We start from the raw sequence: 26938 nt of genomic DNA, 5'->3' as shown, positions 1-26938 counted from the left end.
CTTTGGTCCCATCTTTATAGGGGGCATTGTTCCAGACGTCATGCTGCCATGTCATTTTTAGTAGTAGCTCTTGGGCTTTTACTGAGGTGGTCACACTTCCTGATCATTAACTCATCTGATTAACAGCACCTGGCTTCTACTTTATTTCCTATGGAAGTAGTAAGGGAACAGTATGTTTTTCCACAGGATGGCATTCTTCCTTCTTATTCTCACGGTGGACTATGTATGTAGATGCAGATTAATTAAAAAAAACTGCTTTAAAAATCATTTAGGGGCCTTTTAAAGACGACTACAATGACGCTTTCTGTATCATTAACTGAGGTAAAATAAGCATAGGCGTTACAAAACAGGGGAAACTATTTACACATTAGATTTTTCCCTATAAACAAGGATAAGGATGTTTCTACTATATATACTGAATAAAGATCACAAGCATCTGCACTTCAATGCTCTGCTGTTGACTGGCAGGGCTCTGGGAGAACTTGGCAATGCTTTGACAGATGATGGCATATTTTTTTTAGTTCTCTGGTTGTCTTTCTTTGATGCAGTGTGAAAGGAAATGTCATATCAGAGCCAGAGAGAAGAAAAGGGAATAAGAAAAGTGATGTGTATGCAGAATGTGGAATGAAAAACACTTCTGATTAAAAACCACCCAGAGAGATGTTTTTATTTTTATTTTGACAAAACCTTAAAGACTACGGTGATGTTGAAATCCCTTGCTTGGGGTGAAAGGCAGGACTATAAAAGCACTGGGGTGTTTTTGTGGGCATATGTGCAGCTAGACTACTTTTCCACCGCCTACCACTTTAGATAAAACCCATAACAATAGTTCACTCTTTGAACTCTTAACTGTAAAGAAGCTTCCTTTGATCTCATACAGTGTAACTTCAACTGTTTTCATTTCAACCACCAAGATTACAGGATGTGAACAGATGGGACAAATATGAATAAAACGCTTAAAGTGAGATGACACCATAGCGACTGAAATTGAGTTAGTTTTTTTTTTATTATGATGTGAAAGCTTTGCAAGATAGTCAGTGTAAAAAAAATGTTTTCCAAAGGAATCAGTAGATAGTAGATTTGCTGACTTTCAGCATTTTTTGCCAAGTTCTTCTTATCTTTTGCCAAGAGATTATGAAAGCTATAGTCTTGAAGATAAATGTGCACATGACGTTTCTGTTTAATACAGTCTTCCATCTCATGGCCAACCTGCTACATTTTAAGTTTATAATCTCTTTGTTCATAGTTGGTTGTCAGTGCCAGACCTTGATCTCACCGCCCCAGTCACAAGTAGCCACAGTCGTAGGTAAGATGGGATGCTGAGACACACAAAGGCAGGGCTGGCTATGGGCACGGAGGGTGTGAAGCATATGAGCTGTGTGATAGTCATAGAAGTGAGCGGAGCCAGTGGAGCTCCCTGAGGCCAGGATAGTTCCATCCAGAGAAAAGCCACACTTTATTGCATATCCCTCCACCTAGAACAAAAAACATGTTACAATCCATTTATAGCGGCTCAGAGGAGATTTTAGAGAACTAATCAGAATCGTGTTGGCTCAACCTTCAGAGCAAAAAGCAATTGTTACAGGGAAATCAAAGAACAGCTCTCATCCGCCTTTACCTGCATACATTTAATGTCACAAATAACTGGGGAAAGTCCCAGGGGAGGACAAATCTACAGACAGAGTGCAGGCACCCTGATGGTGTCTGCATACTGTTGATTTATACCTACAAACACTGCAGAGGCAACTCTTGATTTGTGTAGACAGTTTAAGTGTAGTCTTGTTTTTGATGGACTGAACACTGACAAAGGATTACAGAAAGAAGCAGAATAACACTCTAACCTTTTAACTTTAAGTTGGGCTCATCTTCTTACTTAGTGATTTTCTTGTTTAAATTTTGAATGAAGTGCGAGTCTGTATCCACACCAACCCACTTTAGATCGTCACTTTGCATAAAGAACCCCCAGAAATACTATCTCGTCAGGTGCCGTGGAATAAACAGAAAGCATTCGCAGCGCTAGAATGAACAATAATACCCCACAGTAACAATCAATTGACTTTACCATAGGTGGACTCCAGTGAAGTTGTAGAAAAGACAGATAATCAGTGGACACGGAACCCACCTGAGCTCAATTTTTGTTTTCATGTACATGTTATATTTTTATTTTTTTAAATATGCAATAATTTCAAGCAATTATTTTTCACTTTGACATTATGGGGTAATTGTAGAATTTTGAGGTGAATATGAATTTAATCCAATCTGGAATTAGGCTAAATGTTGAAGAACTAAAGCACTGTAAATACTTTAAAATCCTTTCTGGAAGCACCATATTTTGCTTTTATGCATTACCGATCCCTGCTAAGTTGCCTTAGTTTTCAGTCATTATACTTTATTTAGCTTGAGTCCCTACTTCTAGTTTATTGTCCTTCCTTCCTTTGTCCTATCTTTCTTTATTTATGCTTATGTCCTACAGTGTTCCCTTGTTTAGTTTGAATCCTGTATCCATGTTCAGCAGGCATTTTAGGGCTGTTGATTTGCTGCAATAGCTCCGTTTCTTTCGTGTCACTTTTTGGACTTTACTTCCACTCTGTCCGATTGGCTTGATTACTTTCACCTGTCTCTCATTTCCCTCCTGTTTCCAATCCCCAAATAGTCCTTGTTCTATAAATAGTCCCATGTTTTTGTGAGATCCTGCTGTTGTTTTCTGCATTGGATGGTTCCTAGACCCCTGCTTTGGACTTTGTGTTTTAAGCTGAATAAAAGCTCATTACTTCTTCATCTAAACTTTACTGTAATACAACTGGTTATTTCTTATGGCACAAAGCCCAGACTCAAGTGTGCATATTTTTACATAACAAGTGGTTTCAAGTTATAGACTGCACCTGTGGAAAATAATGGGTTACTACAGTTCATGCTCATTGTATTAAACTTCTTGTTAGAGTATGTAATGCTTCTGTTAAGACTGCATTAAAACCTTGTCATCAATGATGTAGTAGCATAACTGGCTCACAATCCATCATAATTCACACGCTATTGGCTGTAAAACAACAAATGTGAGCTTAACCTTATGCACCATTTGGGTGAAGACCCATTAAGTGATCACTGTGTCCTACCAATATGGTAGGAGGAGCAGAAAAATTATGGATATGTCTGTGTTTTAGTCATCATAGCAACTAATTAGCAACTGGCTAATTACCAATGCTTTCAGTAATATAATCACAATAACACAAAGGTTATTATAAGGTAATTATAAGAAACATCTGTCTTATTGTAGTATATAGTATATAAATAAAATACAAAATGCTTGTGAAACAAAACTCTAGGTCTTTTCTGCCACGTTGTTTCTTTTTTGTTGATTTTTAGTGCTGTACCAGAAAGAGAAAAGCAAAAATGGACCTGGAATGCGCGATACCCATTTGTTTCCTGTCAATTATTGTAAACAACAGTCCAAATGCCACACTAGCAGTGCTGCATTTTTCAGTAATATTTCAAATGTGCTGCCATATGCTGCTCCTGTTGCCTCCCTCAGTGGAACTGTTGTATTGTATTTGGTGGGTTTGTTTTTTTGGGAGGAAACACTGCTATGAATCTTGGTAAAGACAATGAAGCATGTAGGTTGCAATTAAAGCTGTGTGGGGTGGGATGTTGCTGAAGTTGTATTTCTGTGTGTGTGTGTGTGTGTGTGTGTGTGTGTGTGTGTGTGTGTGTGTGTGTGTCTGTGTACATCTGACTGCAGTGCTATTCAGTATGGATTATGCCTGCGTAACCCCCAGTCGATACTGACCTTGTGTCCTTCGAACCGCCGCCTTTTGTTCATTCTATACGGCTGCTGGGAGGAGAACACTGCTATGTAGTTCCCATTGGTCTGGGCAACAAAGGAGTCTTCCAGCGGGTGGAGAGCCAGGCTCGGGCACGTGTAACGCTCCTGGTGGCCAAATGAGAAGAAGAATGAGAAGGGAAACTAATTCACTATTTGACCTTTTCTTGTTATTACTTATGGTGAAGTCAGCTCCATGTTAACTAGTGTATTAATGATAAAAAAAAGTTTGTACAATGGTATAAAGGTTTATGATCAATCCACTGTGTATATGTAGTAATATTTTTTATTTTGACCATCATTTTCAATCTATTCCAATGAGTAAAGAGAATATACACTCAAAACTGTTCAGAATGAGAAGTTATCCTGTATAAAAAAGCACAAAGGTTATTAAACATTTTTTTTTACTTAATTTAACTGTTAAAATAAAAATGAGTCTCTTAAGATTATAAATTTAATTTCATATACCAGCCAAACCTCATGTAATTAGACCTACTTTTTTTTCTTTATCACATACACAGATATCTTACATGGTAGATTTGGTTGGAGACTTTGGCTGTGGTCTCATAGTCCCAGGCAATGAGGGTGCGGTCTGCAGAGTCTCTGCTCACGCAGTCAGAGCTTGTTATAAAAGTCACACCGCCTCTCAGAAAGACTATGTCCAAGGTCTGCTGGATGCCGGCGTGGTAAACTTTCACCACCTGGTAACACACATACATATACATGGATGACTTGTAGAAGCACTCAGCCAAGAAGAGAAATAAACAGGGGAGAGGAACATCTAGACCTCTGTCATTAAGGGGGAAAGGCAAGATAACAGTTCCACGTGTCCTTGTGGCTGTAAAGACTTGCTGTCAAATGATGACAGAGTGCCCAGCAATGGAGAACTTATATGTTGTGGTTTCAATCTGCAATAAAGCACACCCTGATGTATCAATTTATTGATGATTAATAAAAATTTTAAAAAGCACACAATGGATGGCTACCGGCTCCTCTGCACTGAGAATTTAACCTTTAACCCTTTACCTGCTGCTTAAAGCATCCTCTAACTTTGTTTTTGGCAATATATATATATATATATATATATATATATATATATATATATATATATTTATTTATTTATTTATTATAGCATATGTGTATGAGCTAGATAGGGATAGGAATTAATTAGCATTTGCTTCCTTCTGCTCATTTTTAAATGGGAAATAGTCAACTTTTTTTCCGATATGATATATTATTTGGCACTTTTATGTTCAAAATAAAGATTTAATTGGCTGATTGAGTGACCTGTAACATAATGTGGCAGATCAGTCAAACAAATCCTTTCTGCTTCTTGAATCCATTTGGATATCAGCAAAATTATGACATAGGTGGCTGACTTGAATTTTTTATCCAATATGGGTAATTTGATCCTGAATGAAACAGCTAACAGTCAAGAGTCACAGGCAGCCAGAACCATACAGCCTTAACAACATATTTTCTAAGGATTGCTCTCTGTCCGCAACTCATACTAACACCTGCTAGCAGAAACATCTTCAGTGCATTAAGTCTAACCATGCAGGGGAACGATTCAGTTCGCCAAGTGAGCATTCACATTCTGAAGAAGTGAATAGGATTATCATATAAAACAGTCCATTAAGCTTAATAGCAATATTAGGTTGCAGCTTCACAGGAACAATTTATGCAGCCAGGATTAAATTAAAATTTGCTTTGAACAATTAGTGATATAACCTGCATTCTCCCTATGCATGCTGAAGCATTATCTAGAGGGTCATTGCACAAAGTGAAATATAGACTCGTATGTTTGTACTCATGTGAAACCGAGCGTGTAGCAGCGTTGAACAAAGAGGATGTGTTTGAACTGTATTCATTTAGATTTCTGGAGGTAAAAAAAACCCACAGAAAATTAAAATGATAAATCTACTGTAAGGAGGGTAATAAATTTGACCTTGCAGCTGCGAGAGTCCCACGCCTTGACTGCTGAACTGTAACCTCCACACAGGAAAACCTCCGGGTTGCTGGGATGCACGGCCGCACACATCACCTTAAACTCGTTGTCCACTTTCACTGTTGGCTGCCCTACAAAAGAGAAAAGACTGATTAAAAAAAAAAAACATGACAGAAATCTTGTGTTTGTGTATGTTTACTATGAATAATTTACAACATCATGCTGCTAATTTGTGAATGCAGAAGTGTCAGGTTTGTCAAGATTGATTATAAACTACATTTCTTTAACTGAATTAATCATTATAGTTATTGTTATATTGTTATTTTTCTACTTTACCGTTCTTTACTGCGTCCACATTTATAAATGTCAAGATCAGCACTTCAACTAAAAACTGAAAATTGCTGAATTATTGCTTAATTGATTCATTATCATTAAAATGTCACAGACATAAAGATCCACTGATAAACTGAGAAGATGGCTGGACGATTAATCACTAATCATTAATCTGGTATCAAAAACACACATAAATAAAGGCTCAACAATAAATCTGAGTAAATACAGACTATTTACTTTCTGCTTGATTGTCCCAAAACAAGCAAAAAATAAAGAGACTATATGAATAATAATGGATTGGATTTATACAGGGAGTGCAGAATTATTAGGCAAGTTGTATTTTTGAGGAATAATTTTATTATTGAACAACAACCATGTTCTCAATGAACCCAAAAAACTCATTAACATCAAAGCTGAATGTTTTTGGAAGTAGTTTTTAGTTTGTTTGTAGTTTTAGCTATTTTAGGGGGATATCTGTGTGTGCAGGTGACTATTACTGTGCATAATTGTTAGGCAACTTAACAAAAAACAAATATATACCCATTTCAATTATTTATTTTTACCAGTGAAACCAATATAACATCTCCACATTCACAAATATACATTTCTGACATTCAAAAACAAAACAAAAACAAATCAGCGACCAATATAGCCACCTTTCTTTGCAAGGACACTCAAAAGCCTGCCATCCATGGATTCTGTCAGTGTTTTGATCTGTTCACCATCAACATTGCGTGCAGCAGCAACCACAGCCTCCCAGACACTGTTCAGAGAGGTGTACTGTTTTCCCTCCTTGTAAATCTCACATTTGATGATGGACCACAGGTTCTCAATGGGGTTCAGATCAGGTGAACAAGGTGGCCATGTCATTAGTTTTTCTTCTTTTATACCCTTTCTTGCCAGCCACGCTGTGGAGTACTTGGACGCGTGTGATGGAGCATTGTCCTGCATGAAAATCATGTTTTTCTTGAAGGATGCAGACTTCTTCCTGTACCACTGCTTGAAGAAGGTGTCTTCCAGAAACTGGCAGTAGGACTGGGAGTTGAGCTTGACTCCATCCTCAACCCGAAAAGGCCCCACAAGCTCATCTTTGATGATACCAGCCCAAACCAGTACTCCACCTCCACCTTGCTGGCGTCTGAGTCGGACTGGAGCTCTCCGCCCTTTACCAATCCAGCCACGGGCCCATCCATCTGGCCCATCAAGACTCACTCTCATTTCATCAGTCCATAAAACCTTAGAAAAATCAGTCTTGAGATATTTCTTGGCCCAGTCTTGACGTTTCAGCTTGTGTGTCTTGTTCAGTGGTGGTCGTCTTTCAGCCTTTCTTACCTTGGCCATGTCTCTGAGTATTGCACACCTTGTGCTTTTGGGCACTCCAGTGATGTTGCAGCTCTGAAATATGGCCAAACTGGTGGCAAGTGGCATCTTGGCAGCTGCACGCTTGACTTTTCTCAGTTCATGGGCAGTTATTTTGCGCCTTGGTTTTTCCACACGCTTCTTGCGACCCTGTTGACTATTTTGAATGAAACGCTTGATTGTTCGATGATCACGCTTCAGAAGCTCTGCTGCATCCCTCTGCAAGATATCTCACTATTTTTGACTTTTCTGAGCCTGTCAAGTCCTTCTTTTGACCCATTTTGCCAAAGGAAAGGACGTTGCCTAATAATTATGCACACCTGATATAGGGTGTTGATGTCATTAGACCACACCCCTTCTCATTACAGGGATGCACATCACCTAATATGCTTAATTGGTAGTAGGCTTTCGAGCCTATACAGCTTGGAGTAAGACAACATGCATGAAGAGGATGATGTGGACAAAATACTCATTTGCCTAATAATTCTGCACTCCCTGTATAGTGCTTTTCAAGGCACCCAAAGCGCTTTACAATGCCACTATTCATTCACTCTTGCATTCACACACTGGTGGAGGCAAGCTACGGTTGTAGCCACAGCTGCCCTGGGGCAGACTGACAGAAGCGAGGCTGCCATATCGCGCCATCGGCCCCCTCTGGCCAACACCAGTAGGCGGTAGGGTAAAGTGTCTTGCCCAAGGGCACAACGACCAGGACAGAGAGGCCGGGGATCAAACTGGCGACCTTCCGGTTACAGATGCACTTCCCAACCCCCTGAGCCACGGTTGCCCCAATTCAGTCAGAATTAAGGTAAATGGCAGGAATTTTCTTTCTCAGCTGTCAAAGCCAAACTAAACACAGCCAGCATACATTTTAGCTGCATTACCCCACACATGCAACATTTCCAGATACTTCTCTTTGGTTTATTAATTGAGCACATTTTGGGGATCCAGTTTCAGTTCCATTGACACATGCATTACATTTGTGAGCATTAAACTCTGCGTGTAATGTAGGGCCAGGGGAATGATGGAAGAGTAAAGGAAAGAAAAGATTTCCAGGCAGGGACAAGTTTAATATGAACTCACACAAGAGCGTGGAGAGTGTGTTCCGAAATGATTAACCCTAATTCTCCTTAACCAAGAATCTTCCTGTTGCCACTGCTTAACAAAAAATGTATTATGGTCAGAACTGCCCAATTATGATAATGCATTTTTAATAGTATAAGTATAGTATTAACAGAAACAACTGAGCGTTCAATAGGGTGGGGGCACCAAATGGCCCAAAGCTGTTTGGTGTGTGTAATCAAGCATGAGCCTAATAGTGAGCTACAACTGACTGTGAAGTGAGGCGTCCACAGAGCTACATTAAACACTATTCATTTTGCTTTTGCTTTTATTTTGGCAGTCTCTGAACTGAAAGACAAATCATATCAGAAAATGTTTTCGATTTCTGTTACTTTATAATGGGATCCTAAAGATTTCAGTTGCTTTCATGATATAAATGTAACACACAGATTTAGTAAAAATAAATGACAACTAGAATCAAAGACTGATTAAAGAAACATTCTAAATAAATAAGAATAAATGCAGAAATTGAAGACGATAAGCTTGGTGGTTGTGGAAATCCTATAAGTCTTCCTCATCACTTCACACTGTCAAAAATTACACATGCTATGTATGTACTTTAATTTTAGATATGTTTGCTGCCACATGTAAATACTTGTACAGATGTGTAGATTTCATATATTTTAAAATTAAAGATGGACTAAGCCAACAAGATGTCCCCCATTGATTAGTGGATTCCTGGTTTGAAGGCTCCAGATCTGGTTTTTGCATTGTCACGAGCAGGGGGGACGATCTGGCTAAGAAACCAAGGACGCTTCACACTCAAACAGGAGCCTTTTTTCAAATCACAGGGTAGGCATGCCTAAATTATACCCTGCTCTATAGTTTACTCTGAATTAGAACCTAACTTACAACATGAACATCATGTTGCATTAAGCAAGACTTAAAATTACCAATTGAGACCATAAACTCAAGTTTTTTACTAAGGTCATAAATCTAGTGAGCAGTGGGATTGTTTTCTCACAAATTTCCATAAAGTCAGATTACTTCTATAAACTACTCACCATTAGAAAGAATCCACCTTCAAGGCTTTTCTATATTGTTTTCATCTAGACATGGAGACTTAGTCTGTCTTTTATATACAGCCTGTTTATAAAGAAAGATTTGTTTACAGTGTATCCTTCCGCTGTGTCTAGACTCTGTCCATGTGACCTGAATATTGTGAATATAGCATCATTTCTGTCTGCTGAAGAGCAGTGCTAATCCTCAGGATAGCACACTTTTTTTGTTGTAAATATCAAATGTAAATCAGTGTGCTGTACCATGCAAGCTGTTTATTTCTTGCAGCACTGTTTGCTCATTTTCAGCCGACCTGCACTCTTGTGTTCAGTACAAAATCTTGCTAGTTTCTACCGATCGAAAATATTGCAAAAGTGCACAACTTTCCTAAGTGATAGTTTTATCTCTCTATTTCCAGACAGCGGCATTGTACACATGAGTTTCTGAGAGGATTTAAGCATCACTCGAGACAAAAAGATAAAACTGACAAAGATGTGATGTGGAGAAAAGAAACCAGAGTATAAAGTACTGTTTTGGCTAGAGGCTGCTTTATCTCAGTCAATTAAAAAATGTCATACTTAAACATAAAACAAAAACACCGAAGGGCTAAAATATAATTAAGCCTGACAGGGTGCAACCAAAAATTAGTTTCCTGGGAAAACGATGAAACAAGACTATGAGCCAGCAACTCTGTCAAAGGCTATGCAAAGTGGAGCACCTCAGGGCTCGATGGCTTCTCATTAATTCATCGAACAAACAACAAAGGCCACATCTAAAACAGTCTTAGACAGTTAGCCCACAACAAAAACATACTTCATTATAGACTTGTTCCACAATATTCCCACCAAGACTTTTTAGAAGTGGGGAATGATTCACAGCTAATAAACTGCACCAAAAATGGACCTTCTCTCCTTTTAATGGGGGACTAGTTCACTCACTCACGACTGCACTGGTCTGATCCAAAGTTTTAACAGGCAGTTTCATCAGGCTCATACTTCCTGCTTAATTGGCTTACCAACAGCGATATGCAGAAGATTTGTCATCGAGATTTAAACTTGTGTTTAGCGAGACAATGAGAAAACATTCTCCTCATAATAAATAGGGCCTCATCATGTTTTAATTAAGCAAGATTAATTAGCTGGCATGCGAGAGGAGATACGGGAGGACAGCAGTGATCTGTCCCTCCCTCACAATAGTTTAATCTGTTGAAAGAACTGTGATTGTGCTGTAGTGCTGACAAACAGTGGATGACTTGGAGCAGAGGACATTAGGGATGACTGGGATAGCAGGGATGAGCCCTTCAGAGCAGAGAGAAGCAGCGAGTCTGCCTCATTATGGGTGCTGTCTTTGCACTTATGCAGAGGTTAGGAAACACATTATTCAGTCTGACACGCCACATCCGAAAAAATGCTTTGGATGTAGACTTAATAAGCGGTATTTTTGACTGTTTTATTTATATATTTTTCATTTCAACCATGCCCTCGGACTTGATAGAAAAGGTAGCAAAATCCTTAAATAACCGTGCATGATTTATTAATTTAATCCTCATTTTAAAAAATTAATGTACTTCCTTCAACACTGCATAGTAGGTTTCATTAACCAAGACGGCTTTAAGCTAAAGTGAGCCACTGCTTAGTTAATCATTGTGACGTAGTAGTGGAAGTAATGACAAAAACAAAACTTAAACCTAATGTTTAAATGAAAATAGGAAAAACTGTTCTCACAAATTTCGTGTCATAGCTGACATACTATGCTTACTCTCGGCACCACCTTTTTTCTACCTACACTACTTTTCAGGTCAAAATAATCCTTATTTTTCTTAATGGGCCTTGAAACAGCTCATCAGCTCATCCTCTAAATCATGCAAGTTGTTTTAAGCCAAGGTTGCAAAGATGAAGAATGAAGATGTTTCAACTTCAGCACTAAGCTTTAACTTCACTAACACGATGCACATATGAACAAAAGATTAAAATTTGGCAACAATTTGACAATCTTTCCCTTGATATTTTAACTCTGGATATGTTTCTGTGATCTTGTTTTTAATTAATACTATGTCTTTGCTTTATCCTCTCTTTTTTAGCTGTCAGGTTATGTTGGTGACAAGTTAAATGACTAAACGCTGTAGGTCAAAGCAGATCATCTCGAATAGCAGGAAAGAAGCTCAATAATAGAAAGAAATGAAGTATTGAGCAACTGCAAAATACTGCACACTGAATTGCTGGGAACGCTCCCCTCTCCGTGTTGGCTGCTTTTGAATGCCATCACCACGGAAGCTCATACAAAGCCTCCAAGTCCTTCACTTTTCTTGACTAGTGCATGGGCGTTAATGTAAGTTAGAAATGCTGTGATGTGGGTTTTATCCTTTGTCTTTTGAAGGAAAGCTCTTTTGTTTTATTTTCTTTGGGGGGGGGACTATATAAAGCCTGTGTTGACCTAGTAGGTTGCTACTCTAAAATGAAGCTTTCAAAGTAGGTCAAAATATTGGTGGGATTTAGAGGAAATAATACTGCGGGTGTGTGCTTTTGCATTCGTTGCCTCTTGGTGTGCAACGCTTGAGGCTCCTGTGATTATGCAGTAACACGGTGGTGGTTAATTCTTGGTACATGCAAATGAAGTCTAACTAGAAAAATTTGCATTTCCTGCGAAAATGCAGTGTGGATGCTTTAAAGCTGAAGCTGTATGCAAAAACTAGCTGAAAAAGCTGAAAAGTTGCAGAAATTGTAAAAACTTTGCAGAAGCAAAGGAACTTTGCTAAAATGTAATAACTTAGCAGAACTGCAATATCTTAGAGGAAATATAATACTTGGCAGAAATACAATAGCACAGCAGAACTTAGCAGAAATATTGTAACTTACCAGAAACATGATAACTTCTCAAAAATACAAGAATTTAGGAGAAATAGTATAAGATAACAGAAAGAATATATTTAGCCAAAAATACTTAAACATTACGGAAACACTATGATTTAGAAAAATAGTACAACATAGCAGAAATACTGTGATTTACCAGAGACACTGTGATGAACTATGAATATTGTAATTTTAAATTAAGACTATGTTTTAGCACAAATACTATAATTTAGCAGAAATACTATCATTTGGCAGAAATACTATGTTTCAGCACAAATACTCTGGTTTAGCACAAATATTATAACATAGCAGAAATACAATTATACAGCAGAAGTGCTATATTTAGAGAGAAAAATATAATATAGTAGAAATACTATAATTTAGCAGAAATACTGTAATCAGGACATATACTGTAACATGACAGAAATTCCTCCACTTAGTAGTAATACTATAACATAAGACAAATGTTATGATTTGGAACAAAAACAAAGATTTGGCAAAATACTATGATTTAGCAGAAATACTATGCTTGAGCAGAAGTACTAAGATTTATTAAAAGTACTTTGATTTAACAGAAATACAATTATGGAGGAGTAATACTTTAAAATGGGAGAAATATTGATACACACACACATACACAGAGCCTAAAGGGAACAGTATTTGTGCCATGGAGTGTTAACAAGAATCTGAGGTCCATATTAGAAAAGCTGGTAAAATCATAAAAGTTTGCAGAATACTGTAAAAGGCTTTCTCTCTCTCTCTCTGTGGTTGTCTCGCGCACACACACACACACACGCACGCACACACACACACACACACACACGCACGCACACACACACACAAGATCCAATTCAGTCAACCAGTCTGAATATATTGAATTTGAATCTTACAATGAGATCATCCCATAAAAAGGCTCTCTCTCTCTCTCTCGCTCGCTCTCTGTCTCACACACACACACACACACACACACACACACACACACACACACACACACACACACACACACACAGGGAGAGAGAAGTAAGTTTCTAGGTCAAAGCCTGGGAGCTGCTGAATTTGAATCCACCAATCAGAGAGCCTGTGCACTTTTTCCCGCCAAAACAGGTGCACGCAGCACAGAGAGACACAGGATTTTTGCAGTCTATTTCTCATAATGACGACTCCCCTCAAACAAATGACCATAATTTCCTAACCGTAGGGGCTAGAACGGTCATTCTTACACCGTTTTGTTCAGAAGAGATGGGGGAATCTTCCAGTGTTGACAATTTATCATTAAAATATGAATTATTAAAGATATTTGACTTCTAATGCACCATAACTGAGTAGAGCAAAGCAAAAACTGCCTTGACTTGCCCTCAAACAACGCTTTCTAACTCTAAATCTATTTGGAGTATCAATATCATTCTTTCACCGTAAGAGACAGCAGGCTTTGGTGAACAGTCATAGAAATTTTCAGGTCTCTGTGGAAATCCATTAAAAAGATATGACGAGAGAAAAAAGTGGTTCATTTCCAGAGTTTGAAATCTGAAGAAACCTGAGCGAAGGACGAATTTCCTACCCTCAAACAAGTCTAACTCATTTCAGAACGGTAATAGGTGAGAAAATAATTCTTGAATTGTGAGCGTCAGGAGTGTCTGAAGATATACTGGGACAAGCCTCATGTCTTAACTTTGGTTCGTTAAGGAGATATGACGATTCGAATATGCCTCTCATTACAGAAATCAAGCGGTGATTTTCAACAAGCTCTCCATTGACTTTCTATGGAGAGTTTTGCGACTTTGTGTTGGTCTGAGGAGATTTGCCAAAATTCTATAAATCCCACAACAATGATAGTGACATTTTCGGAAAGCCAGCAAAAATACCTACGTTTTGATGTATAATTTGTGGAAGTTGAGTGAAAATTGAGCAAGTAGCAAGAAGTTGTTCGGACATGAAGAGAAGACTGCAAAACCTTCAGTGGCACACTGGAAGCCAAGTGCATAGCAACCATAACAACGCATGTATTTTGTGAAAAATCACAATTTTGCAACTGAAAACTTTAAGAGGCATAAAAGTAAAATGGTAAAAGATTTGAAAAAGCTGATTTATACCTGAATAGCCCAATAATTTGAGAACATTTTAAAGTTTGAATGGTTGTTCTACGTGAAAATATGAGGAAGTAGTTAAGTTTCAAAAACAAGCAAATTTTAGCAGAATTGCAGAAGTTTCCCATTCATTTCAATGGGACAAATTAAGCTTAATATTTTAAAAAGTATAATAGTGAAAAATACCAAAAGTCATAGCACACATTAGCAGAAATAGCAGAATAGTTTAAAATTTGAACGGTGAAAATCGGCTGAAAATTGTGGAAGTAGTTAAGTGCCAAAAAGTGTACGGAAGTCCCAAGAGGAACTCAATAGTGTGGATGCTTAAAGCATCCACACAATGAACTGAATATGTTGAAGAAAATATTCCAGTGGAATAAAAATGTGTGACCGAATGCTGAAAGATGTTTTTTTTATACTGTAATATTGTAAAAGCCTCTCTATTTATTTATATATGATGAAAGAAATAAGAGCACTGACTGCAAAATCTGACTTTTTGTTAACCCGTGTGCAAGCTACTACTTCTTCCCTTTCTTTCCTTATTTATGAAAATGTGCATTTATTCATTGATCTAACTTTTTCAAATGTACCCAGCGTGACAGTGTGGGTTACATGGATTGCATGGCTGGAGAAGAAATTTCAGCATCTAAGCTGTGTTTTGAAAACCAGAAAGATTTTCTGTTGCATGACCCCCAGACTCCAATCCCCAGTGTGACTCAATAATTTAGTTTTGCACTATTGGCCTTGTAATTCAGTCTGGAACAAAAAAAAAAAAAAGCCTGCCCGTGGCACTAATGTGAACCTCCATCTCACAACCAACCTATTACTGAATCTTTCACCTGGGTTTATCAAATAAGGTAATGCAAACCTAAACTGAGCTGGAAGTCACTACAAGAGACAACTATTGTGTATTATTGCTTTTCTCTGATCTAATTTTGTTTCTTTTTTCTTGCATGAAATGACACATCAACTTGTGGGAGAATGTAAATAGGTGAACATATTTTACATCATCGTCATCAGACGATCGGCTTTTCTGAAGACGGTCGTTAGAGTGCGTACAAAAGCTGGGGCTTCACACTAATGCCATCCATACTTAATTAATTTATTCCACTATTCAGCCTCTCTGACTTTAAAAAGTCCTCTTTATCTTACATTCCTCTCCTCAGTTTCTCTTTTAGCATTATGCCACTTAACCTACTCGCCTTCCCTATATCGTTTTCACCCCAAGCTATTGCTATTCAGCTGTGACAGCTTGCCTTGGACCGCTGGCAGTGGGTATAAGGTTCTACAAATTAAACTGGACACAGAAACAACTGCAAAGGTTTGCAAGGGGAAATGGGTCCACATACTATTCTGAACACACAGGCATAGGAAATTACTTTTCTTTGCAAACATAATGATTAGTGCAGCACTGAGGGTAGATATGCAGTAGTGAAATGATGAGTCAGATGTCCATGAAGACTCTCGCTGTTTATTCAAGGACGAGTATACCTCTGCAAAGAGAGCTCAATTGAACACAAAAGCTCCAACTGCTTTTCCTGTTACAGCTAAGAGGATCTGCATTACCGTGAAGAGCATAAAGATCACATTTATCATGATTAGAGTCTGCCATCACAAACACTCAAGCTTTCTGAGTATCCCATCATCCAGTCTAGTATTGATATATAGGCTGCATGAATGGCGAGGGGGGTGCTGGTAGAATAACTAAGCTAAAACCTCGGTGAGTTGTGAGTGCCATATATTTCAGAAAAGCATTTGATGTGAAGAGAACTCAAACCCCATGCATGTTGGAATCTGTTTAACATATTATGAGGGAAATTATGCATGTAGCTTATTCCATGTGCTCTTTTCACTGCCAGAATATGATTTGCTTTAAAGTGTTCGTGACTTGGTCTGAGCTCCACCACATCTGTAGTGCAGAAACTGGTCTGGAATTCCCAACTCCCACATTAATATTCAGCTAAATTGAATTTTCTTCATCACACACTGCAATAGAAATGCAGCCTTATTGCGCTCTCATGCAGATCTTCATCCTTAAAATTGATATTTTAAGGATGAAGATCAATCAAGCTATTGGCTGCATATGACCAAAAGCATTTGTTTGTTTATGGTTTTGGTTAGAGACGATCCAGTATAAGGTCATGGTAGCTGCTCCTGTGGTGATGTATCCATTATTGATCCACTTCCTGGAGCTGTCTGTGTGTTTAATGGGCTGCCCAAGCTATTATCCGTAGGCTTTATTGACAGTATTGACAGACAAGCTTAGAGGGGAAGTGAAAACGGCAGCAAGTCATCATTGCCATGTGTTGACCCTAGGGATGCAGATGCCATGGGGGCTTCAAAGAAATTTTCTCTCTCTCTCTGTTCAGATACAAGGAATTTGAGAACATTCATGGTAACTATTCTTATTGCTCAATAAGCAGTCTTACTGTGGCAGACTGTATATATGACTTACTATCATCTTTACTGCCATGCTTGTATTGTTAGATAAAAAGATAGACAGATAGACTTCTATTTTAGATTTTCATTTAAGACATCTGCCTCCCACCTGAATGAAACAGTCTACAGGCATTCAATATACACTCACGTCTACTTTATTAGGTAAACTTTGCTGAACTGCATTAATTCTTCATGGCATAGATTGAGCAAGGTGCTGGAAACAGTCCTCAGGGATTTTGGTTCATCCTGACAAGATAGTATCAAACTGCTGACATATCCATGATGTGAATCTCCCATTCCACCACATAACAAAGGTGCTCTGTTGGATTGAGATCAGGCGACCGCGGAGGCTATTTGAGTACAATGACCTTGCAGTTACGCTCAAGAAAATAGTTTCCAATGATTTGAGCTTTGTGACATGGCACAATATCATTATCAGAAAATGGGTACACTGTGATCACAAGTACTCAGGCAGACTGTGGCGCCTAAATGATGTTCAATTACTACAAAGTGGCTCAAAGTGCAAAAAAAATCACAAAGCAGTTTGGCCATTCTCATCTGAACTCTGGCATCAGCAAAGCATTTTGTCACGGTCCCCGTGTCTCTCTGGTTGGCTCACGCTGGCTACAGGTTTTGTTGTTGTTGTTCGTTTTTGTTTTTGTTTTCCTTGTCTCTCCTCCTCCTCTCTGCCTGGGTGGAGCTCGTTACGGGCTCTCGCTCTTGGCCCACGCACCTGTGTGATTGTGTCCACCTGCTGCTGATCTGGCTGATTGCCCCAGCTGCTATTTAAGGCAGTGGCACAGAGCAGCTCACCGCTGGAACGTTGAACCTCCTGAGTTCGTGCTCTCGGCATTTTCAAAAGAATCCCTTGTATGCATTTTGCTGTGGAACTAACGTTAACTTCTGTGTGTAGATATCCCTCTTCTGGACCAAATCACGGGACCTGCCCGGGTGTGGCAGCGTGTGTGGAGTTTTGGAGCGAGGCTGAAGAGGAGTGCGTGTGTGCGGAGGAGCTGTGGCGGTGACTGTGTGGAAGAGGAAGCGTGTGTGTGGATCCCCCCCCCCCCCCCCCCTTCTCTCCCTGGAGCCCTGGACCCCCCTCCCAACTCACTGTACATATATATAGCACTGAGATGATCCTGTTGTAAATAAATGTCCTTTTGGTCTCTTAGAAAGAACTGTCTGCGCGTGAGTCCGTTCAGTAGCCATGACACATTTTCAACCTGCGGCTTACTGGTTATTTTCTTTTTGGATCATTCTCTGTAACCTGTAGAGATGGCTGTGTGGGAGAATCTCAGTAGATCAGCCATTTCTAAAATGCTCAGAGCAGCATGATGTTCAATTTAGATTTCAGCATGTCATCTAGCTGTTTACATGCTTAAATGCACTGCAATGTAATTTGCTGATTATGTAGGTATACCTAATGTAGTGGCCAGAGAATGTAGTCCCACTGTAGATTTTTAGGCTGATTTGCAGGAAACTAACTAAAGTAAATGTATTATTCTTACAAATTATTCACAACTTTGTTAGTAATATGTATCACTTCTACTATACCATAGCACTCAAGTCCGATGGATGCATCGCAACTTAAGGGTTAGTGTCTTGCCCAAGGCATGCAGATGGCGCAGCCAGGGATCGAATGTGTAACTTAATGAGCTGACATGAATTGAAGTGCCTAAATCCAAGTGGATTTTGGTACACCACAATAGTTATCAGCAGCACTAACCAACATGTAGCTGCATTTCTGAGGGTGTGCAGGTCAGGTTATGTTGTAGAGTTCAGAGAAGTTTGTGGTTACATCTAAGTTATGACGTAGATTTCCCGCTAAAGCATAAATTGGGCATTAAAACAAAATACCTGTTATTTTATTTTGATATTAAAAGGCAAGAAAGCAACATTTCTTGGCTGTGCTTGGAGACATCTTTGCAGAGACATTTGCTCGAGGAATTCAGATTTCAAAGGTTGTCCCTGAAATGAGTCACGACTATAGAGAGAGAGTCAGAGACAGAGAGAGAAGTAGCTCTGCAATCCATACAATGAGCTCATAACAGATTCTGGAGGCTCAAGGCAATTTAAATTTACTCCACACATAAATTACTACACTGACTTTAAATCAGAGTTTGAGAAACAATAAATGTGCATGAAGTGAAATTGCACAGACATTTTGTTGTCCCACAACATCAGCAACGTGGTTGGAGAAAAATATCTAATCAAACAAAGGCTCACACTTCAAGCCAATTAAGTAAATGTATTACACACACCACAGTCGTTCTGCCTGTGTATGGGAACATCCAAAATTATATCTCGTGTTGAGTTTGGTTCAGGGGAAAAATCACAGTGATATACTTGAAAAAGTAAAGCCACTGGTTTGTTATTTGACATTTGGTTCTTCAGAACTACAGAAAGAAATGCTGCTGCTGCTCACCCGTCTCCACATCAGTGATCACAGCCGTGTTGTCAAATGAGCCGGTGAGAAAGTGTCGCCCGCAGGGGGTCCAACAGGCGTCGCGCACAGCTCCCGAATGGCAGGTGTAAACCCTGAGGCATCGCCCGCTCTCTGCTGCATCCCACACCTGCCAGACACGGGCACATCGATTCACGCCAAACTCACAAATTTATCCAGACTGCAGTCTTTTTTGTTGTTTTTTCACTGACTGTGCACAAGATTAAGACAGTTCAGGAATAAAGACTCAAAGGCCAAGAACTGACTGCATGAATTTCTAAGAGTTCAAAATCCATAATCAGTAGGTTGTGCTTGGTTTTTAGGGGTTGTTTTAAATGATCACATATATAGAGATATACAAAAGAACCCTGGATCTTTTACACGACCTGATGACATAAAGAACAAGGAAATACATCAGAGGATTTGGCATGCAGTCATTTCCCTCCACATCAAGCAGATGGAAGCCTAGGTCACTGGATCTAATTGACATTCAAAGAAAACTTTATACAAATATTCAGTTAACTTCCTGTCAATTTATCATTCTAGAGAGGTTTAGCTCAGTTATGAAATTCAAAACCAATCTATGTATTATGTGACAATAAAATCTATTAGTTAAGTTTAACAGTAATGAAGGTGATGTTATTACTGTTATTAAAAATGATAAAATAAGCCAAAAGTTGTTTTTTTACTTTTCTTTTTCATATGTGTGTATATATAACAAATATTGAATAAGTATGGAACTGTGAGCGCATAACTACAAATGGATACATGGAATATATGTAGCGTGGGTTTATGGTATATGTACATCAATGCTCAAGTGTTTCTTTTTTCTTTTTTAACTGACTGCACTTGTTTGACTTTTGTCTGAATTGGACGAAGCTTTAAAGCAGCTTGCTGAAAATCAAAAGCAGCAGTTTGGACAAATTTTACAAACCTTAAATATTCTGTGTGTGCCTGTGCTGTGTCCTTTGGAACTCAAACTCTTTTTCTGTGTGAAGTTTCCTCAAACCTGAGAAAGATTTAATATAGGCCACTTTCACCTCACTTCCATTGTAATGAAATGAAATGATCAGCTGGAAAAACTAGGAAAAACATCCATATAAATCGGGTCTGTCTGTAGGATTTTAAGGGAGAAACAGCCTTTCTAATGAATTAATCAAACTAATTACCTCTGAGTGGGCCTATAAATCAATTCCCACTGGGCTGTAATGGCTTTAATGCTTTGGTATTGTCAGAGTTTACTCTGATAAAAAACAGAGCAGGAGAGAAAAGCTCCCAGCTGCCTCCTGTTTGTCATGGCGGTCATGACTACACACCGTGACACCTTGCGGGTTTGAAATACGATATCATGGTGAAAATGTGGCGTGTAAATAAAGGAGGTGGTAATTACCCACACTGCTCAAGTGATGTCTTCAGTCAAAGTGATGGCTTTCAAAAGGTTCACTTGGCAAAATCACTATTATAAAATGTCTTTCATAAAAGGTCCAGATGATAAAGTAGGATTTTCTCCTCCTCTTGCTGAAAGGAAAAAGGTTCTCATTGAAGCCCAGCTTGAAATCCAGTGGGTGGTCTGGACTGGTGCCCACTGAGGTGATGAAGGATTTTTTGGGCTCACAAGCACTGCCAGGGCCACAGAGGAACTTTTAAGATCTATGGAGCACTGCAGATCCCTTTGTGCTTCTCTCTGTGTTTCATTATTAAATACGACTCTTCTATGCAGCACATGAAACACAGTAAAAAAGTACTGTACCACAGCTCCCACAGGACACAAAGAAGACAGATGGACAGAGAAGAGCGACATCTGAATCCAGCAGACAGAAGTCTGACAAACAGAATGCTAGAGATGCCTCCAGGGTGGGGGAAAAAGTAGCAGAGACAGAGAGAAACAGAGGCATGTTTTTAATTGAAATAAACTAAATATGGACATGATGCATCTGTTAGGAATTACTCCCATTCACTGTACAACACTATAAGCCTCTTCTCTGAATGATCTTCCGCTTAGGGAAACACTGCCATCTGAAGGTAGCATGGAAATCTAAGAGAAAAGCAACTGATAACAATATAAACTGACCAAAAAGCTGAGGAGTATTAAACCAAACACACTTCTACATAACAAGTCTGACAAAGGGCCACAGCTTCAGCTCTGTGAATGACAGCAGCGATGATATACAGCATAACAAAACAATTCATTGCACACAGTTGCATTAATCCAATACCGAGCGAGACTTGTGCATCACTGAAAACGAGTGCTTGTTTATTTGCATCCCCTTTAATTTCACCGGCCACTTAACAGACATGCAGAGCGGATCCCTGCAAATGACTCATTGGGGTAATCTGCTTCCTAAATGACTCTTGGTAATTAAAACTAAATTGGTATTCGTATTATCAACATAAAACGGCTGCTTTACACCTGCCGTAGCCATGGTGACATCAGCTCCAAACCGGCTGGGATAATAATAATAATAATAGTCTGACAGACAGGACTGAACAACACAAGTCAGGAACCAAAAGCATGTCAGTGAAGGAACTTGAGTACAGAGAGGTGAATGTTAGGCTTTCATTCATTATGTCCTTCCTCTGAATTAAACCAGACTAGTAAACAATAGCTGTGGTCAAAGTGCTGAAAGCCATAAAAGACATTAAATTATGTCAATAAATAATAATGTGCAATAAGAAAATAGACGCCGCATTAACAACGTGTCACTTTCAACAGTTTTCCTGTTACTTTCAACACCAGGACACCCCAGGGAGCGTTACTGTTTCTCTGGCAGTTAACACTTCCCAAATAAAAAAAGCAGGTTCTTCTAATCTGAAGTTGTCTGTAGACAAAATACACCATTTTTTGTTTGGCAGTACTGTGCCCTGCTGTGATCTGCTAATCTCCCCTAATACACTTGCACTACTTTATAGGTTGATTTGTTTCATATACTTGTGTTTTGTGCTGTGTTATGTGTTGTTGGGTGTGTTTTGTGAGCAAACCAACAAATTCCTATTAATTGTGTTGTTAAAAGGTTTACAGTAAATTGGAACTTAATGTCACTCTGAGCTAACTTAAAATGAAATCTCAATATTATATCTTAAATACACATTTGATAATGTTGCCACTGATTGTCTGTGAAGGTTCTCAGTCATCCAGGTCATCATAGTCAAAGGAGCTTGCAAAGAAAAGCGTCTGGACTTCTTTAAGTTTACTTGAAGACGTTTCACCTCTCATCTGAGAAGCTTCTTCAGTTCTAAGGTCAAATGGTGGAGAGTCCCAGATATAAACCTAGTGGGAGTATCCCCCCACAGAGGGACAAAAGGACCCCCTGATGATCTTCTAATCGCCTGAGCCAAGGTGTGAAACTGGGTGTGGGTCCCAATCAGCCAGAGTTTCGGGTGTGTTCATTGTGAAACCTGGCCCCACCTTATCATGCGAATTCCTGAGGCCACTGATTGTGTAAACATTGTTTTCACTTGCATTTTGAGTTGAATTTCCAAAAAAAAGACAACACACAGTAAACAAAGATATAGATTAATCACACTAATCAATTTTGTATAATTGTGATTGCTTTTTTCAGTTTTTCTATATATGTCTTGATTAGATTTTTTTAATATGATAATCGTAAAGTGAAAATCTGGAAAGGTTACAGCCCTAAACCGAATGATTACCAGATCAATCGAGGAACTCCTGACAACTACTTTCTTTACTGATCAATTGAAATCTTAAGTACAGAATATTCAAATAAATATGTAATAAGCGGTGAAATAATCAGTACCATCTTGTAGTTATCTCAAACTACAGATACTTTTACCAAATAAAAAACGTTTCTTTGAAGATTCACTGATTCATAGATTTTTGCAGAACTTTGTGAAATTCAGACGCTTTGGTTTGATATGGAGCAGTGGAGCTCTGCACCATCACCACCACATCACACCAACTGCTTTGGAAAAGACCTGAATCTTAATCCATCAATCTGTATATTTCAGAAATGGTTACACAGGATACAGTTAGATAGCCACAGAGTGGGATTACTATATTTTTATCAGTTGCATTTGAAAAAATATAAAACATCTAAATATAAAATAACTCTATTTTTAAATGGGAGTAATGGAAGCTCCAGTATTGTTGCTATGCAAAATTGAATTTCCTATTAGAATTTTTTTAAGTACAGATATTGACTTTTTTATTGATCATTCTTCTTTTCACTGAGTTTTTAAAATGATATTAAATGTAATTTAATTTAATTTAATAGAATTCAAATATTTTTGGGAAAAAGATTTTTCTTCTCTACATAAAAAAATCAAATTACTATAAAAAAAAATAGTTATCCTGGAAGTACCTGAATTTGTCAACAAATCTAAGGAAATATAATGAAATACTTATTTCATTTCATTGTCTGATGTTGAAATTCCACATTTCAAAATACTGTCACAGTCCTTGACGATAAGTATGAGAACTTCGTCTATTTACTGGTTTCACAGAAAACGCCTGGTTAGACAGCCTGAGAGAAGAAGAGATAATCCATGCATACAAACAAACAGGTCTTCTCCTCCCTTCCTCTGCTAGTCTCCACCATCTGTTCCAAACAACCCTTTCCAGGTGCCAGAAGAGGTGGCTACCATACCGCTGCACTTGTAAGATTATGCAAATATAGTCATTCATATTTAAATCGTTAATTATTCAAAATCCTCACAGGATATTGGGGCAGTATTTGATTTTATGATGGGACAGACATATTTAGTCGATAGCAGGCAGTTAGCTGCATTGCTTGACCTTTACAACAGGGAAATGATGGAGTGTTTTCCTGGTGTGAACCAGAGAAAAGGAGAGGGAGGTAGAATACAAACAGTGAGATAAATCGGGAAGGAGAGACAGGAAGCCCCATGGGCCCTGACATATATTCAACACACAGCGACAGATATGATTCTAAAGAAAGTGGTACATTGTATATTTATAAATTGAGGCAGCAGGGCAGACACTGTATCTCTTCCAATTACACTACATGTCAGGTAAGCAAGTATCCTCTTAGCTCTCGCAGCTTCAGCTTGCACGCTGGGTAAGTTCTGCTGTAGAGGTATGGACACGATACCCTCGTGGCAGATTAAACAACTGTTTTTGGATGAGTGATATATATCCACATGAAAGCTGAAACCTGTCAACATAGCATTTTTCTCCACTGGGCCAACAGACCAGCAGATCAGACTTTTTATGGTGCCCACAAACAAAAGCCAATTATTGATTCACTTATATACTGCTAGCTGAATGTATAAGAATATCGCATAATGTATTAGTAGATTTGTGTTTTTAGATTATAAATTCATATCAGAAAAAAATATATAACCAAAGCCTGAATTAGCACTTGCATGCCGCAGGTTTTGTTGCTTCAAATAGAGATGGTGGATGGCTGCCACTGCTCCCCTGACAAATTTAAATATCAGTTTATCTGCATAAATTTTAGCTTCTTCTTCATGCAGCTGTGGTTAGGAGCAGGTCACCTTTCTCACATGTAAGCTATCCGCACAGATTGTGATCTTTACTGCCTCTTTAATGTGATCATATTGATGGTAAGAAAAAAACACTCGTCAGTGAGGGTCCATTTCAGCCAGTTCACAGGTAAATCGATTGGTGGAAACAACATTACTGGTCCAAATGTGTCAGCAGCTAGCCAATCAACTTGACCGACATACTTTTTTAATGGCCCCAGGCTGCAGGGTTATTTGTTATGTTGAACCCTGCATCGTTTCTACGTTTCAATGTTTATGAAGCAGTTCGCTATAACTGGACCTGGAGCATCCCAAGAGTAAATAGCATATTTTATTCTATTTCTACTGAAATTCTATTCTGTTACAGAAAGATAAGTGGGGAAATATAATGATTAATTTAATTGTATGAGACAGTTTAAATAAAAGAAAACAACACATCAGGTCTACATTATTTAAAGCATAGCACTACTGAAGTATTTCCACAGCTTCACTATTGTACATCATTTATAAAACAAATGTAGCTTTCTTTACCTTGAAAGTCTTGTCTATGGAGGCAGACAGCAACAGATGGCTGACATGGGGCAAAGGACACCACTGCACTGTGTTGACTGGGCCCTGGTGGCCCCCCAGGCTCATCAGAAGCCTCCTGGGTATCCCTGTCATGCTGGGCGTTTGAGCAAGATATGGCTTCAGTCTTGCTGACACATCTGAGAGAATCTGACTTTCTCTGGCCTGATTCCCTAGGACTTGCTCTGCTGGGTGCTTTAGCTCCACTCCTTCTGAAGTGGCAAGTCTCTTCCTCTTAGGGATATACGGTCTGACACCAGATGGGACAGTTTGCTGTCTTTTTGCCGAGTTTGCAGCATTGCCTAAACTTTGTGGCATGCATGGAAGAGCCTGCGGGGATGCCATCTCCCTCTGACTATCAAGCAAATTCAAAGATGTTTCAGTATTTCTAAAATCTGCTGCACCTCCACATCTTCTTTTCGAGTTAGTAAAGCTCTGTGGCTGGGAGTGAGGATGGAGTGAAGACCTGCTTGTTTCTGCCATATTTTTATGATATTCCCACACTGTCTGGTCAGACACAAATCTTCCAGGGTAAGATATAACCTTGACAATATTAGTGTCTTGGTTTTCTTCTGTTTGAGCAGAATCTGTTGCTCCTTCTACTCTCTGATCCAGTGAGTCATCCTCTGACTCTGAATCTTCATAGTCCACTAATGAAGACATCTTCACATGAAAATCTGAAAACAGAAAGGCATGAGTTGTTTCATTAGAGGCCCGACGGTGACATCTAGTGGCTACATGTACTCCTGCAACTAAAGGTGGTAAACATGCTTGTCACTCTTTAAAGGTTTAAACCTGCAACAGCAGCTTTTGGTTTTAAAATAATTTAACCTGGAATTTTAACAACAAATCTTAACATTTGTTTTGCTTTACCGACTATTTCTAAAATAATACCCCAGAGACCAGCTAAAGATACTAGGGGGAAACTATTCAGGTAAACAAGTTGCTGACCATTTTATTAATAACAAAAACGGACATGAAGCGATGTTTTGGGAGATTCGGAATCATATGCGATGCTTTTTTAAAAGCTAGCAGTTAGCATTACGTGTTAATTAACGGTGATTACACACTTGGCTTGTCCAAAACAGAGACAGCAAAGGCAGGTTTGTCAACTTCCCACCTTAGGATAGCGTACAGTTACGGTCACGGCCACGCATGTATAATTAGCATGCATGCTAATTGGAGGTATTTGACGTAAGAATTTTGGATTAATAACATCTCAATGACAAGCACTGGTCGTACCTTCCAACAAGTATAGCAAAAGTAGCTAACTATGGTCGTTTGCCTCTATGTTTGGAAACTTAACAGAGACTATAAACACAGAAAGCTACCATTTAATTGTTGTTTGTATTCTTAATTATTGTACCTGTACTCTGCAGAAATAATCACATTATCCGGCACAGAGCATGAATACAGTCATGCTTTAGGTTCAGCATCCCGCAAGACAATTCGAGTTAATGTAGCATTTCAGCATAAAAGTACTGTTACCGTTTGCCAATTGAAATGACACGC

At 38.8% G+C, this 26938-nt stretch overlaps 1 protein-coding gene across 1 annotated transcript; it reads right to left on the bottom strand.

The window, feature by feature from the left end:
- Positions 1–641: 641 nt before the first annotated feature.
- Positions 642–26884, bottom strand: wdr25 (WD repeat domain 25). The gene is made up of 7 exons (XM_084915666.1): positions 26793–26884; positions 25391–26103; positions 19376–19523; positions 5766–5896; positions 4348–4518; positions 3785–3925; positions 642–1475 (listed from the first exon to the last, which is right to left on the bottom strand). The coding sequence occupies exons 2-7, from the start codon at positions 26087–26089 to the stop codon at positions 1254–1256; spliced, it is 1512 nt and encodes a 503-aa protein (XP_084771792.1). The 5' UTR covers positions 26090–26103; positions 26793–26884; the 3' UTR covers positions 642–1253.
- Between the last annotated feature and the right edge of the window lie 54 nt (positions 26885–26938).

The sequence above is a fragment of the Perissodus microlepis genome, chromosome 19, assembly GCF_051167445.1.
Source record: "Perissodus microlepis isolate ML-2025 ecotype Zambia chromosome 19, ASM5116744v1, whole genome shotgun sequence".
NCBI lineage: Eukaryota > Metazoa > Chordata > Actinopteri > Cichliformes > Cichlidae > Perissodus > Perissodus microlepis.
Note: the sequence above shows the minus strand (reverse complement) of the source record. Positions and strands in the feature narration are given on the sequence as shown.